At 59.1% G+C, this 15,252-nt stretch overlaps 1 protein-coding gene across 1 annotated transcript in view; it reads left to right on the plus strand.

The window, feature by feature from the left end:
• The first annotated feature begins 2,703 nt into the window (after positions 1-2,703).
• Positions 2,704-15,252, plus strand: part of TAF4 (TATA-box binding protein associated factor 4) — a 75,800-nt gene continuing 63,251 nt past the window's right edge. The window contains exon 1 of the mRNA XM_069495583.1: positions 2,704-4,009. Coding sequence (XP_069351684.1) covers positions 2,704-4,009 — 1,306 coding nt within the window. The remainder of the gene's footprint in view (positions 4,010-15,252) is intronic.

Below are 15,252 nucleotides of genomic sequence, written 5' to 3' on the forward strand. Positions count from 1 at the left end.
CGCGAGGACGTGCTGTGTGGGGTTCTGCCGTTCTCACAGCAAACACTTTTCCACGTTTAAACACGGTGCTTATAATTTTACACTTGTTTTAATTCCCCCTTTTCTTTTTTTAGGCCAGGTGGATTTTTTCCTTCAAACTGTAGGTCATAACAGCTTGTGGCAACAAGTAAAATCATACAGAGATATTCAAAGAAAATTTGGCCCCAAGTCCTCAGGCTGACCAAGGCTAACAGGGTGGCAGTGTCCCCCTCCCCCACGTACACATCAGGAGGAGGGAGGAGCCATGCAGCTTCCTCATCCTCCAGCTCTTACCAGCACGGACACAGCACTGCTGCCTAAGCTGTCACCTCCCCCAGGTCCTTTTAGTCACAAGACCTTTCTGCGAGGGAAGTTGGGTCGGGTGGGCACAGACCTTTAACCTGGCCACAGCTGCCAGGCTGAGGGTGCGCCCGAGGACTTTGGGGGTGATGTCAACAAAGGCACGAGCGCAGGAGGTGGCTCCTGGCAGGGCCTTTGGAGAACACAGGAGCCACCACTCTGGGGACGGCACCACTGACTTTTATTAAAGATCTCATTAGTGTAGCTGCAGAGGACTTGAAGGGTGGGGGCATGAGCATGGGAACCCCCAAAGCTACGTAGGCCTTTGGGACCTGGGGGTCTCTTTGATGTGACACTCTGCGTTGTTCTGCCTTGTGGCACCGCTGCTTGTTTCCTTCTGCCCCGACTCCTACCTGAAGGGTTTGTGGGAACAGGCTGTGCTGCACACCTGGTGTTTCTCACTACACAAGCTGCACGCGGGGCTGAGGCCGGCCTGCCTATGGTCTGGTTTGACCTACTTTAAAATATTCTAATTAAGGCCAGGCACAGTGGCTCACGCCTGTATCCTAGCACTCTGGGAGGCTGAGGCAGGAGGATTGCCTGAGGCCAGGAGTTCAACACCTGCCTGACCCCATCTCTACAAAAAAAATAGAAAAATTAGCCTGGCATGGAGGTTGTGTACCTGTAGTCCTGGCAACTTGAGAGGCTGAGGCAGGAGGATCTCTTGAGCCCAGGAGTTTGAGGCAGCAGTGAGCTATGTGATGTCATTGCACTCTAGCCCAGATGACAGAGCAAGACTGTCTCAAAAAGAAAAAAAATCCTAATTATTTGTCAACATTTAAAAATTCTGAGATCTTACTCCAAACTTCTGCACTTTTTGGAAACTCACGCCAGCCTCCCACACTGAGCTCTGGGCGCCCACTGGAGCGCCCTGGTTCCCCCACGTTCGCACATACCTCCCCACCCCCCTGCTTCTTCGTACCCAGCTCAGTCTAGTCGCCTCCTTTCCTGCCTTCTGCGGGCTAAAGTCCAAGTACACAATTCCGGCTGCACATTTATAGCATTTCCCCCAAACACTCTTCCCCTAGGGGAGGCACCTTCGGGCTCCAGCCTGCGCTGCTCCTTGGCTGCTGTTGTCATAGTACTGTCTCCAGCTGCCAGTGTCCCTCAGTCTGAGGCCGCGATGGGACGGGCCCAGCAGGGCTCTGCTTTTGCGAGCCGGGAGGTTGGTTTGCTGCAACCACTGAAGCAACTCCTCGCTACGCAACAGCCCGTGCTGAGAGCCACCGTGTCCTCAGCAGGGACGACCCCGTGGTCTCACGCCGCCAGGGAGGTCCGAGGCGAGCATTTCTCTCTGGAAACCGTTTCTGGGCTTTTACGAAAAAGTGGGAGAAAAGAAAACCACCAGAAATGTCCAATAATGCTACCCTTTAGTAAACAACAAAGAACCGCCCAGAAAGCGGGGGCTGGACTGTAACTGAAATACTTCTATCTCGAAGGTGCTGGTAAACGTTGTTGCAGATAATTTTCTCCCACCAACCTCCAAAAAAGTAAATTAAGAGCAGAAAACTACTTCAGGCGTTCCGGCTTCGCCCTCGGGAACCCATTTCGCGCCCGGGGGGCACCGTCCTCTTCCCCGGCAGCGCGTCGGGCGTCCTCTTCGGGAGCAGCCGCTGAGGGGACGGCCGCGCGGCCCGCGGACCCAAAGATGGACGGCGAGCCCGCGAGCGGCCTCCACTGCGGGGCGAGGCGGCCGAGCGCCCGGCCCTCCCCGGGCGCCCGGGGCGGCGCCAGTACCCCCGGCCCGGAGAGCGGAGGCCCAGCGCCCGTCCGGCTCCTCTGCGCGCCTCCCGGCCCAGCGCGGCGCTCCCGGCCCGCAGGCGGCGTCCCCCGGGCGGCCCCGCGCCGCCGCCGCCACCGCGCACAGCGGCCCGCCCGGCCACGACGCCGCCCGGCGCCCCGTCAGCTGCAGCAGCCATTTTGGAGCGGGGCAGACAAAGGGCCAGGCCCGCCGCCGCCGCCCTTCGCGGCCCCGGCCCTGCCCGGCGCGATTGCCGCCCGCTTGGCCGTCCCCGCGCCCGCCAGCCCCGCACCCCGGGCCCAGCGCCCCAGACCCCGCCGCCGTAGCATCCCAGCCGCCCGCTCGCGCCGAACACTAGCGCTCGCAGCCATTGGCCGCGCCTTTTAAGCACGCGCCTCAGCCAATGGGCGGCGCCGGCGGCCCGCGCCTGCGCACGGCGCCTCGCCCCGCCCCACCCGCCGCGCGCCCCCGCCCCCGCCGGCCGCGCGCCGCCCCCCGCCCGCCCCGCGCCCGCCCCGCGCGGCGCCTCCTCCTCGCCCAGGCGCGCTCGGCCGAGCGGCGGCGGCGGCGGCCGAGGAAAAAAGATGGCGGCGGGCTCGGATCTGCTGGACGAGGTCTTCTTCAACAGCGAGGTGGACGAGAAAGTGGTGAGCGACCTGGTGGGCTCGCTCGAGTCGCAGCTGGCGGCCAGCGCGGCCCACCACCACCACCTGGCGCCGCGCACGCCCGAGGTGCGGGCCGCGGCCGCCGGCGCGCTCGGGAACCATGTTGTGAGCGGCAGCCCGGCCGGAGCCGCGGGCGCCGGGGCGGCCGCCCCCGCCGAGGGCGCGCCCGGAGCGGCGCCGGAGCCGCCCCCCGCAGGTAGAGCGCGGCCGGGGGGCGGGGGGCCGCGGCGCCCGCGCCCCCGCTCACCGCGCCGCCCCCTTGTCCCCGCAGGGCCCGCGCCGCCCGCCGCGAAGCTGAGGCCGCCGCCCGAGGGCAGCGCGGGGGCCTGCGCCCCGGGGCCCGCCGCCGCCGCGGGGCCCGAGCCCGCTGCCGGCCCCGCCAAGCCCGCCGGGCCCGCCGCGCTGGCCGCCCGCGCCGGCCCGAGCCCCGGCCCCGGCCCCGGCCCCGGCAAGCCTGCCGGCCCCGGCGCCGCGCAAACTTTGAATGGGAGCGCCGCGCTGCTGAACTCGCACCACGCCGCCGCACCTGCTGTCAGCCTGGTCAACAACGGGCCCGCGCCGCCTCCGCTGCCCAAGCCCGCCGCCCCCGGCACTGTCATCCAGACGCCCCCCTTCCTGGGCGCCGCCGCGCCCCCCGCGCCCGCCGCGCCCTCGCCCCCCGCCGCCCCCGCGCCCGCGCCCCCCGCGCCGCCCCCCGCTTCTGCGCCCCTAGCCCGGCCGCCCGGTCACCCGCCCGGACCCCCGGCCGCTGCCCCCGCCGCGCCGCCCGCCGCGGCCCAGAACGGGGGCAGCGCCGCGGCCGCCCCCGCCCCCGCCCCGGCCGCCGGGGGCCCCGCAGGGGGCAGCGGCCAGCCCGGGCCCGGTGCACCCGCCGCGCCGCCCGCGCCGGGGGTCAAGGCCGAGTCGCCCAAGACGGTGGTGCAGGCGGCGCCCCCGCCGGCGCAGACCCTGGCGGCCAGCGGCCCGGCCAGCAGCGCGGCCGGCATGATCCTCGGGCCAACTATGCAAGGGGCGCTGCCCGGCCCCGCCGTCCCGCCGCCCGCTCCGGGGACCCCCACGGGGCTGCCCAAAAGCGCGGCCGGCCCCACGACCCAGAGCCTGCCCCGCACGCCCGCGGCCACCACCGGCGGGATCCGTGCCACCCTGACGCCCACCGTGCTGGCCCCGCGCCTGCCGCAGCCGCCGCAGAACCCGACCAACATCCAGAACTTCCAGCTGCCCCCAGGTGAGTGGACGCGCGGGGCGGAGGGAAGGGCGGGTCCGAGCCGCGCCAGCTGCCAGTTCCAGGAAGTTCTCAGCTGCTGAAACGCTAAGGTCATCTGTCCCGCAGGCCCTGTGGGTTGGCAGGCGAGGTGGGGGGCGCAGCCTCTGCCTCGTGTGTGAGTGAGCAAGTGGGTGTGAGTGGCAGCGTGGGTCTGTCCTCCCTGCCCCTGACATCCTGGCTGGCTGTCGTGTGTCTTGGTCCTGGTCTGCATTTCAAAGTTGTTTTACCAGGAACAACTTTTTGAGTGGGTCCCCTCCTGCTCCCGCTCTGTGTGGGCTTCCCACCCCCCAGAAGCGTCCTGGGACCAGGTGTGGGCTGTGCGGAGTTCAGGGATGTGCCCAGGTCTGCTGCTTTTCTGGTGCTGGAGCCGGACTCCAGCAGTGTGGGCTTCCTTGCCTAGTTTTTGCAGTTAGACTCGGGGTCTGTGTCCTCACGAGGCTCCCTGCTCCCCTGTGACCCTGGGATAGAGATCTCCCTTGTACAGGTGAGGTCACGGCAGGGTGATGCCTCTCCTTGAGACGTCCCTATTGCCTCTGGGCAGGCAGAGATGTCAGGCTCAGCCTGGGAGAGCCCCGGCAGGCAGCCTGGCTGAACACCCTGCTCTGGAGCAGTGTGTCAGCACCTTGTGTCTCCCTGCCCTTTCAGCGCAGTGTCAGTGCCTAAAGGAACGCCCAGTGACTTTTGTCGTTGCTTTCTGGGGCGGGGGGAGGGCGTCAGTCCCTGTCTGCTCCATGCAGGGTTCTTGGGGTGGTCCTGGTGATGCCTGGTGACACCGGAGCGCAGCGCACTCACAGCTGATGCTCTGGACTCAGAAACCCCTTCAGCCCTGGCAGTTTTCACACTGCTGTGTAGTCTGTTGTCTCTGCGGTTCCTTAGGGCCCCTCAGGCTTGACGAGAAAGATTCTTTGCTGGGCACTTGCTTACCCGCCTGCTTTTGTTTGGGGATCCTCTGGCGGCGGAGCGTCCTACCTTCTCCGGGTCCCTCCGCCCAGCCTCCCTGGATGGCAGTGGAGAGCTCCTCCCTGGTCTGTAGTAACTGTGCCGTGCAGTTGTAGCAGCGCCGCGGTGGCAGCAGTAGTAGGAACAGCAAGCAAACATCGGTCCTTCCCTCGTCCCCTCCTGCTTTCTGAAAAGAGCTGCTGGTCACTTCGGAAGTATTGCAGCATCTTCAGAAGCGAGAGGTTTTCCTGTCACGGCGTGTGAAGTTCAGGACTGGCAGTCAGGTTCCGGTGGGGATCTGCTCTATAGGGCCGGAGCCAGGGACTTGACCGCCAGGAAAAGTGTGTCTGCCGTGGCTGCCCCAGGGGCCGGGCGCTCTGGGGAGGAAGAGCGGATGTGAAGCTACCCAGGAGGTGCTGCGATGCTCCTCATGACAAACTTTGGGGGCACCGCGGAGTTTGTAGGGGGTGTTTTATTGAAAGCTCTGTTTGACTCATTTTGTGTATTTTTTTTACCTTCTAGTGGAAAATATGGCTGGTCTTTAGTAATGTTTTAAAAAAGTGATGCATGGTTGTAGTCCATTATGTAAAATATCATGATACTTTTTATTTGCTTTTGAAAATATCTGTCCCGTGGTCCTGTGTGTTTTGTCACAAGCTCTCCTCAGCCAGGATGTGCCCGTGCTGCCCCGTCACGGTCTGAAGCTGGGGGCCGGGGCCAGCGCCTGGTGCACCCGTCAGGTGGTGACAGGGCTGGCCACGGGGAGTTGACTGCATTCCCTTACTCTGAGCCTCCACATGGGTAAAGCCCCATCCCTTTTTTCAGTCTGGGGCACAGGAGGAAGATGTGGTTTGAAAAGGGCATCTCTGCCATCTTTGTCACGAGTGAGCCTGGGACCCACTTCTGTCCTGTTTTCAGGTTAGTTTTAGGGTTGGTTGTATCTGACAAGGAGATAGCTTGAAAGGCATCTGTAGAAGCGTTGGTTCTTTGCATGAGTTCTCATCAGTCCCCATGTATGTGAGAGCAGAGAGCAGCTCATGGGGACATTTGGGTGACAGTGCTGAGAGTGGTGCTTTCAAGGGGACAAATGCTTTCTAGAAAATAAAAGATTTACATCTGTTTCTTCATGTCTCCCTTCACTTGATCTGCTGATTAGGAACTCTAATTACATCATTTATTTTAATAACAGCCAAATCAAAAAAGTATATTTAAAGCTACTACCAATGCCCCAAGCCACAGTCCTTTGAACAGTATAACTTAACTTTGTAAATCAGCATGGTAAATTATAGATATTCTGGTTGCATCTTACAATTGATCAATGAGAGAATAATAAATTCTTCTAGTTGATGTTTCCTTTTTATGAAAATCTTTCACGATAAAAGTGTTTAGAAGAAAGGTAGAAGTAACTCCTGCTTGGCTCACAACTCATGCTTGTTCCAAGTCGGTGGAGCTGGGAGGTGCAGGGTGGGCCTGCACCCAGGCCGCACGTAGGTGTCAAGTGGAGTAGCAGATGGGTGGCAATTGGACTGAGTGTGAAAGGGCCTCCCCCAGTGCCTCCCTTTGTGGAGGTGGGGCAGGGGACGAGGGAGGCTTCACCCTGAAGTCCTCCCGGCCTGGCCCCAGGCGTTGGTACGTTTCATCTCCATAGCTCACTGCGTGTTGCATTTGGTTTTAGCAAACTCTGTCTTGATACTCTTTGTCAGGATGGTTTTGTAAAGGGACATTTATGTTAACGTAATTGTAATTTGCTGGCTTGAGGTGCCACGGTCTGAGTTTCATTCACAGTGGGAAAAATGAGAAAACGCAAGTCTTTTAGCAAGATTGTTGTCGCCGATGCAGTTGTCCCGAGAGCGCTGCAAGGCACTAGCTGGTCACGTACAGCTGGGGAGAGCCGCAACATCAAAGTAATATTACGATTATAGTTGAAGGAGGAAAACTGTGATATGACACCAAAATTAGCATACGTGTAAGTGGTTTTGAACGATCTTTTTGGATAGGTGTTATGTTGAAGATGCTCCTTTCTAAAGGTTCTCGTTTGGCTGGGCAAGTTGGCATTTTCTTTAGTACGCCTCTGCTGCTTCTGCTTTTGTGCAGAATTTACTCTCCTGTCGCTCTGATTTGGCTAAAGTGTAGATCCCCATCCAGGACAGGACCCTTGCCTCACCATACCTGGGCCTAGGGACTGTTTGCGCGCTACTTATTTTAAAGGGAACACTCCCAGGGTCAGTGTGTGTGAGGACAGGCACCTAGGGCGCCGGTTCCCATCCATGGTGAACCGTGCTGTTTGTTTGTGGGAGCGGGGAAGGTCCACTAGTAGCTGGTTGCGCTATTTGGGCCGGGGTGGTCCCCAGGCTGCGGGGCGCAGTGTGGAAGGCCTGCCGCGTGACGTTGTGGGAACTGGAAAGTCTGGGGGCTAACTTTGGCAGCAAGTACTTTGGCGTAAGGGACATTCTTAGAAGTTTAAATTTTGTTACTTGAGGGCACTATTGCCGTTTGACCTGGGATGGAGCCTCCGTTTTCCCGGCTGTCAGGTGGGACTGACCAATTTTTGAAGAATGTGAAATTCCGTCAGGTTGAGTGGTACACACAGCTGTCTAGTAGCATTTATTATTCACATACTTTCCCAGTCCATTACATTTTCCACTATTTTTTTTTTTTTTTTTTTGACACAGAGTCTCGCTCTGTTGCCTGGGCTAGAGTGCCGTGGCATCAGCCTCGCTCGCAGCAACCTCAGACTCCTGGGCTCAAGCGATCCTCCTGCCTCAGCCTCCCGAGTAGCTGGGACTACAGGCATGTGCCACCATGCCCGGCTCATTTTTTCTATATATATTTTTAGTTGTCCATATTTTTAGTAGAGACGGGGTCTCGCTCTTGCTCAGGCTGGTCTCGAACCCCTGAGCTCAAACGATCCGCCCGCCTCTGCCTCCCAGAGTGCTAGGATTACAGGCGTGAGCCACCGCGCCCGGCCTCCACTATTTTTTAAATATTATGTTGCTGTAGACTAGCGAAATCTTTTAAGGACAGCTTTATTCAAATCAAAACCGCATCCAGGTTGGATGTTTTCTCAGCGACCGAGGTGTTTGGTGTGGTAGCTGACTGGTTCTGCACCCCTGGTTCTGTACGTTGCCAAGGTGTCACGGGTGGGTCACTCTGCGGTAGGCACTGCCCGCCTGCCGACATTGGGGCAGTGGGCCCGGGTAGGGGGCTCGATTTAGGCCAAAGGCTCTAGCCCAGTGTTCCTCATGATATACTCTGGTAGCAGTGACATTTGAAAAGGACAAAGAAAAGTAACTTTGCGGAACTGTTCAAGGACAGTGCCTGTCAGCTCTGCGGTCGGACAGAGGCTGCGGCTGTGCCTTTCCCTCTGCCCTGCCGGGGTCAGGGGGCAGGTAGCTACTCCTGTCCCTCTGCCTGGCGTCCCTCCTGGCTGGTCACCACTGCCTTTGGGATGAGCAGGATTATCTTGGTGACTGCGGTTGGGAGGATCTCAAGTATCTTCGGGTGTCTCTTGGGGTCAGTGGTCCTCACCGTTTAGTGACAGCCAGGAAGTGGTCCTGTCACACTCCAGGAGCGTCTGTTCTCACTATTCTTGTGCTCCTGACGAATAGGGATCTTCCCCACGTGGCTAACGTGAGGACCTGGAAAGTCCTCTTCCGTCCAAGCTCACATACTCCTGTGTCAACGCCGTCCCCGGGCACGAGGAAGCCACCTAGGAAGTGGTGTCCTGGCGCACCTACGCGGTTGGTGAATCTGAGGGGGGAAGCTGGCCCTGCTCCTCCGAGGGCAAAGGGCAAAGCCGCCCTGGCTCCCAGAATTGTCGCTGGGCTCCCAGCTGTGTTGTGAGGAGTGTCCCAGAGGGGGTGTCCGATCAGAGCATCAGTGACCCAGCTCAGCGGGGCAGCAGTGGGGCGTGCTCTACTTCCTTGAAGTCAAAGTGAAATCAAGGTAGTTCCTGGTATGCTTCCTAAGTCTTTTTCAGTGTATAAACATGAGCTTTCTTCCATTTAAATGATAAATTTGAAGAAGGCTTTTTTAAATAGCGGGCTATATGTGAGTTGATCAAAACATAATTAACTGTTTTTGAAAATCTTGAGGCAGAGATTTAAAAGGGCTCTGGAGAAACTTGCCTGAGATGTGGGCAATTTGGATAGTTCTCAGGAGCACTTTCGCTTTTCCTGTGTTAACGCTGAGCGGAGAATCTCCAGCTTCTGGGAGAGGACTGGCTGTCGTGGCTCTCACCTGTGGAGCTTCTTTTAGGCTGCAGGTTGGCAGCGTTTTATTTTGTCAGGCCTTTGATAGTAATAAGACAGGTAAGTTAAAAAAAAAAAAAAGGCAAGGGGAGTTTTTCGCTGTGGGAGCTTCTTTTCTAGGTGCTGCTCACCTGGCCACTTCTTGTACTCAGCTTGCAGGTGGGCCTGAGGCTGGGTGGCCTTGTGGCCTTGTCAGCTGCAAACGTGCTTGCAGCTGTTTTGCAAAATTTCTTACCCAGAGAGTAGCTCTTTGACATTGCTGTGAAGTAGATCAAGTACTGTGAAGTTATGCTTGAAAATGGGGTGCTTTGTATTTCCGTGGTTGGGCTTTGAATTAGAATTTTTGATTTTTACATATTGTTGAATGCTTGCACCAAGGAATTAAAACTTTCAAAAAACAGAGATGCATTGTCCACGATGAGGACCCCCTCACCCCTTTAGAGAAAGTGCGTAGACTCCTGCCCTGTTTGTCCCTGAACTGTCTCGGGCTTCTGTGGCTCCGGCCGCCCTCCACCACCCAGTGTGAAGAGCGGATGGAGGCCGGAACCACTGCCCAGCGCTCCCGTGGGACGCCATGCGGTGCAGTGGGATCATCTTGTGGGAATTGCATGGCCGTCTGGAGAAGTCTGGTGGAGCTCAGAGCGGCTTTGTAGCTCTGCCGGTCTCTGAAGCTAAGTCGCATTTTTGTCTGTCCTTCCTGAGAGTTTGGTGGGACCTTTCTGTGTCTTCACTGGGCATTAGAGGGAAACGTGGCCATGAGGAAGGTACATGCCTGCTTCCTTCACCCCCCAAACTTGCGAGAGGAGTGTGGCCAGGAAGGGGCATGTCCGGCTAGGGTGGTGTTGGGACACTTGGACCTCAGAGGGGCCATTTCCAAGGTTCTCCCAACTCCAGAGGTCAGGAAACCCCTAAAACAGTTCTCTTGTGGACTGAGGTTTTAGAATGAGGGCGCAGCAGTCAGGTCTGTAGCTCCCACAGGAATTGTTTTGCGGGGTGAGAGGTCTGAGTGGACGCAGCAGGGACAGAGCAGAACACCAGGAGCCGGGAGAGCCCTCCTCCCCGTGCTGGGTGCGGCCCCCACACACCCCAGGGCCAGCCAAGGCTCTTGGGGTCGGGGTCTGCCGGGGGCGCTTTGGGGGAAGGAGATGCTGCAGGTGGTGAGGCCGGCGCCCTGTTCTGCAGGGCTGGGGGGCCGCCGTTTCTCCAACTTTGTGCCGAAGTGCTGGGACAACGGCCTGTGAAAAGTTCTTAAAAGAACTTTTATGTCTTTTGGGTCTTTCATAGAGGAGCTTTGTCTCCGTGGCTTTCATGTGAGCCGAGCACAGGCCGTGAGACAGAGCCGCGCCCGGCGCTGGCCAGCGTCGCAGCTGTGTGCGGGCGGTGACGTCTGTGTCTGAAGTGCTGTGGCAGTGGCATGAAGGGTGGGTGGGAAGTCAGCCCGATGGACTTCGTAACATAGCTATAAGTACTGTAAAGTTATTCGTCACTTGACTTCTTTTCTAACCTGAGTTTTTGTAAAATGAGTTTATGCTCATGATAGGAAGTTTGGAAAGTAAAGAAAACTGTGAAGAAGAAAATAAAGTCACTTGTAATCGCACCTGGCCCAGACAGTGGACATTTTGGGGTACGTCACTTCAGCCTGTGTTCAATGCGGGTCTGTTTCTGTATTTCTGATTTTTACAAAATCAGAACCATCCCATGATCCTGCGTGTCCGTGCTGTGCCTTGTCGTGCTCTGTCCTGTGTGCGTCCCTCGCCACGCCAAGGTCTCCCAGGCGCCAGAGTTTAGTAACAGGCCTTGCACCAGGGTGCGGGGCTAATGCCCACCTGCCCGACGGGGACCCCCCAGGTGAACATCTTTCTGCTCAGCTCTGCGTGCGTCTGACGGGTTGAGCATTTTGCAGGCTTTGATACAAACTCCTACACCAGTTTACTGTTTTAAAACCATTGCCAAAATATGACTTTTTAGAAATCAATACCGTTCTAAAGGAAATTATGTCTGGTTCTAAGTTGCATTTCTTTGACTAAGTGAGATTAGACTTTGTTCACTTGGGTGTTGGCCGCGTATTCTCTGCTGCGACCTGTTTGCAGGAGTGCATCCTAGGGGCACGTGTTTGGCCAACGAGGAAGGCTGATGTGGGTGCCAGGGGTCCTGCCTGGGGGTCCCAGGAGACAGCCCTGCTCTTGTGGTGCCTTCATAGTTAATAGGAAACACAGGGGCAGGTGTGTCTGATTGCGTAGGTGCCCGTGGCTGAGAGGGGGCCACTGGGGAGGGTGGTCGGGGAAGGCCTTTCCAAGGAGGCTGAGGGGCGAGAAGGGAGTCAGCCGTGTGCAGCCTGGCACCCGTGTCCAGGAGGAGGGAGGAGGAGGTGCGGGGGCCCTGCAGGTTAGAAAGAAGGTCCCGGAGCCAGCGGCGGAGGAAAGGGGGGAGGCAGTGCTGGGTCGTGGGGTCACGGGAGCCGGTGTCTCACAGGGCTGCAGGGAGTGTGAATTTATTCCAGGTGCCTCAGTGGCTGGAAGCCACTGGGGGTTTTAAGCAAGGCAGCCGTAGAATCTGAGTCGTGTTTTGAGGTCACTTTTGCGTCTGTGGTCTGTGGCTTGCAGGGGTGGCGGTAGCAGGTGCCAGGTGATGGCGAGGTGTGGGTGTCCTCGCAGGACTTGCTCATGGGCTCAGGGAAGGGTGAGGTCCTTGCAGGGTGAGTTGAGATGGGGACTGGAGCGTTCCCTGGATGGAGCTGGCGGGGTGTCAGGTTTAGATGCTGTTCCCGAGGGGAGTGCTGGGGTAGTTGGGTGAAGGCTCGTGGAGCGGTCAGCACAGGTCAGAGGTCAGCATTTGGGAGTCTGGCATTGGTGGCACTTACAGTCGTGGCCAGGCGAGGCCTCACGGAGCGAGTGTCTAGAGGCGCCATGGAAGGCTGCCCCCTGGCCAGCTCTGGCGCTTCAGTGGCCTGGAAGGAGGGACCAGGGAGAAGCAGGCGCTGGGGAGGGTGTGGCTGGCTGCCGTGCTGGGGGCCGGCGGGTGAGGGTGTGGCAGCCTGGGGGTCGGAGCCCGCAGGAGGGGGTCCACGGTTGAAGATCCGCCGCTCCTGGGGGAATACAGACGTGGTGGGCACATTTGTCGTCCAGCTCGCTGGTCCTCCCTGCCTGCTGGGGCTTCCTATTTGGGAAGGCCCCTGGGGCATCGTTGCTCTTCCCGTGGCCATTTACTTGGGGATCTCGGCCGTTTTTGCGGTCCTGGCCCTCTTCCCACACGTTGGCGTGAAGTCACAGTCTGTGATCGCTGGAGCTGGAGGGTCCTGTGCAGAGACTCTGTCCCCGTGAGGATGCGGAGGGGGGCCTGGAACTTGGGGAGCCTGTTGCTCCTTCTTGCTTCGTCTCTTGCAGTTGTACCTCGAAGACACTGGAAATGGTTCAGTTTGGAACAAACTTATGTACTTGAAACGCCCGAGCTCAGGGACCAGGCTTTTAAAGAGAAAAAACACGGAAGGAGATGTCTTGAGTCTGTGTGGTGTGGGCCGCCTGATGTCGGAGGTGACGGTGCAGCCGGTTTGTTAGAGACCTGGATAGGCGCGTGGCCTTTCCAGCCGCTGGCTGGGCGTGTGGGTCACAGTGAAGTGTGCCTCGTGGTCTCTGCCTTTCAGACTCACCTGATGGTCCCTGCGGACTCTGTTCTGCCCGAGCATTGGGTCCCCCCACTGCATGGCTCGCTGCTGCCTCCAGGGCCGCCTCATCTGCCTGGCCGAGCCCCAAGCCCCGTCTCTGTCGGTCTGGCCATGCTGCTGGCTGACGGGCAGCAAGTGGTCAGGAGGCTCCCCCTGGTCTACAGGCTCCGGCCCTGAAGTGACGTGTGTCACTTTCTCTAGTTCAGCCTAGAGAACTTGGCAGCTGCCTGTGCCTGTGTGCAGAGAGTGCCTGGGGAGGGGGGATACAGGCCCCGGCACATGGTCTAGCAGTTTGGTTGGTTGGTCAGTCAACAAACATTAATTCAGCCCCACCTTCAGATCAGCCCCTGTTCACAGCACTGAGGGGGCACCATCCCCAAGCCCAGCCTCAGAGACCCAAGCGGAGCCGCGTCTGGCCTGTGAAGCACCCCGAAGGCACAAGAGGGTGGCCCCACCTTCAGTTCTAGAGTCAGGCCCTCAGGGAGCACCTAGTCTGCTTTCCAGACTTCGCAGCCACAGAGCCCTTTGTTCAGATGAGGGCCCTGTGCAGTGAACGTCCAGGTGGGGCCAGTGGGAGCGTGCTGCACCCTAACGCCCGTCAGCGCCCGGTGAGGCCGTGAGCTGGAGCGCCAGCACTGTGCGGGGGTCACCTGGAGTCACTCTGTGACGAGTGCCTGGCCGGGCTCTGCATTGCTCAAGCAGACGTCCACACTAAGTTCCTCAACTGCCGAGTCCATAACTCAGGGGCACCAGAAATGACTCTCATCAGACAAAGGCAGCAGGGAAAACGCTGGGGTGTCCAAAACAGAACACAACAGATAAAATGCTTATTTTCAGAAATTCCATTGGGGAAGGTAGTGGCAGTGCCAAAGGCCCTCCTCTCCAGCCTGGGACCGCCGGAGCCCTGGAAGGGCAAGGGCTGCCACCTGCCTTGGGCCACGTGGCTCCTGTTTCCAGGCCCGGCTCCCCAAGTTTGGAAGCCGAAAGGAGAAAGAAGTCCACCTCCTGCTCAACAGGACCAAGGGTGGACAGCTTAGAGGCAGCAAGCAAGCCATTGAGGGACAAGGGGTGGCGGGGTGGGGGGGGTTCCTGTGGGACATGGAGTAGCAGGTGTCGTGTGGGACGTGGAATAGTGGGTGTCATTTGTGGGACATGCAGTGGTGGGACTCATGTGTGGGCTGTGGCCTGGCCTGCTGCCCTGTCTTGTCCCCACCTTCTGGGTCCCCTCACCTGCTGGCGGCTGCCCTTGTGCCGGATCCTTGCTCCTCACTGATGACGTGGCCGTGGCCGGGCCTGCGCAGGGCACGATGTGTCCCACTCGGCTGCCAGCAGCTGTTGTGTCTCTCTTGGCCACGGAGGTCCCATGGGGTGCTGGACTGAGGGGCACAGTCGCTCACGTGGAGCCCTTGTCGGTGGGCGGGGGTGGGTTCCTGTGGGTGTACCTGGTGGTCTCTACCAGGGTCTCGCCAGCCAAACAGGAGCACCTGGTCACTCTGCCCCCTTGGCAGCACGTGTGACCTTGGCGTGGCCACGAGGCCTGGGCGTGAGTCAGAGAGTCTTCTGGTGGCGTGGTTCATCTGGTGGGTAGGATGGGATTTTGGGGCCTCCTTAATTGGGATGGGAGGCTGTGGCAGAGAACAGGATGTATTTAGATCTCAAATGCATAGAATCGAATCGGTCACGGTCTTTGGTCCCAGCGCGGCCTGCTTTATTTATCGTGTAGTCACTTCCACAGTTCCATGGCACCTGCCCACCACCCCTGTGGAATCACTGGGACCCCGCCAGTGTCCCAGGGCCCTCCCGAGCCTGCACCCTCCCCGTCCCCGTGCCCTCTCTGCGGGGTGTGGCAGGGCCGTGCCCCCCATGGCCGTGCCTGCCCTGGGTCCCCATTTGCTCATCGCCTCTTCCTAACAGACATGCTTCATTTTAGCTGCAGTTTTGTAAACGCATTCCAGGCTGTGGGCAGTCACTTGGTACTTTTGCCACCCAAACATTGTACTTGCCTTTTCCGTGTTGTTGCCGGTTGCGGGGTTCATCTCTGTGGCTGTGTGATGTCGTGTTGTGTGAAGATGCCAGTTGTGGCCTCTGGCACAGGGAAAGTGTCCTGGCCCCCACAGGGCCGGCTCTCACTGCAGGTGGGAGGGGGGGTGTCCTGGGAGGTTGGTGGGGTTTTCAGCCGCGGGGAGGTGTGCTCACCTGGTGTGTGTGGGCACAGGGCAGCAGCGCAGGCACGGTCTGGGACTTCCTGGCGCCAGAGGTGGTGCGGGGGCCGTGGGGTCAGAGGTGTGCCCAGAGGTTGCGGGGGAGGACCCAGGGTGCCCTGGGGTGGGCCCCGTCTGGAGGAGGGGGCTGGA

This window comes from Eulemur rufifrons, chromosome 20 (genome assembly GCF_041146395.1).
Source record: "Eulemur rufifrons isolate Redbay chromosome 20, OSU_ERuf_1, whole genome shotgun sequence".
Taxonomy (NCBI): Eukaryota; Metazoa; Chordata; class Mammalia; order Primates; family Lemuridae; genus Eulemur; species Eulemur rufifrons.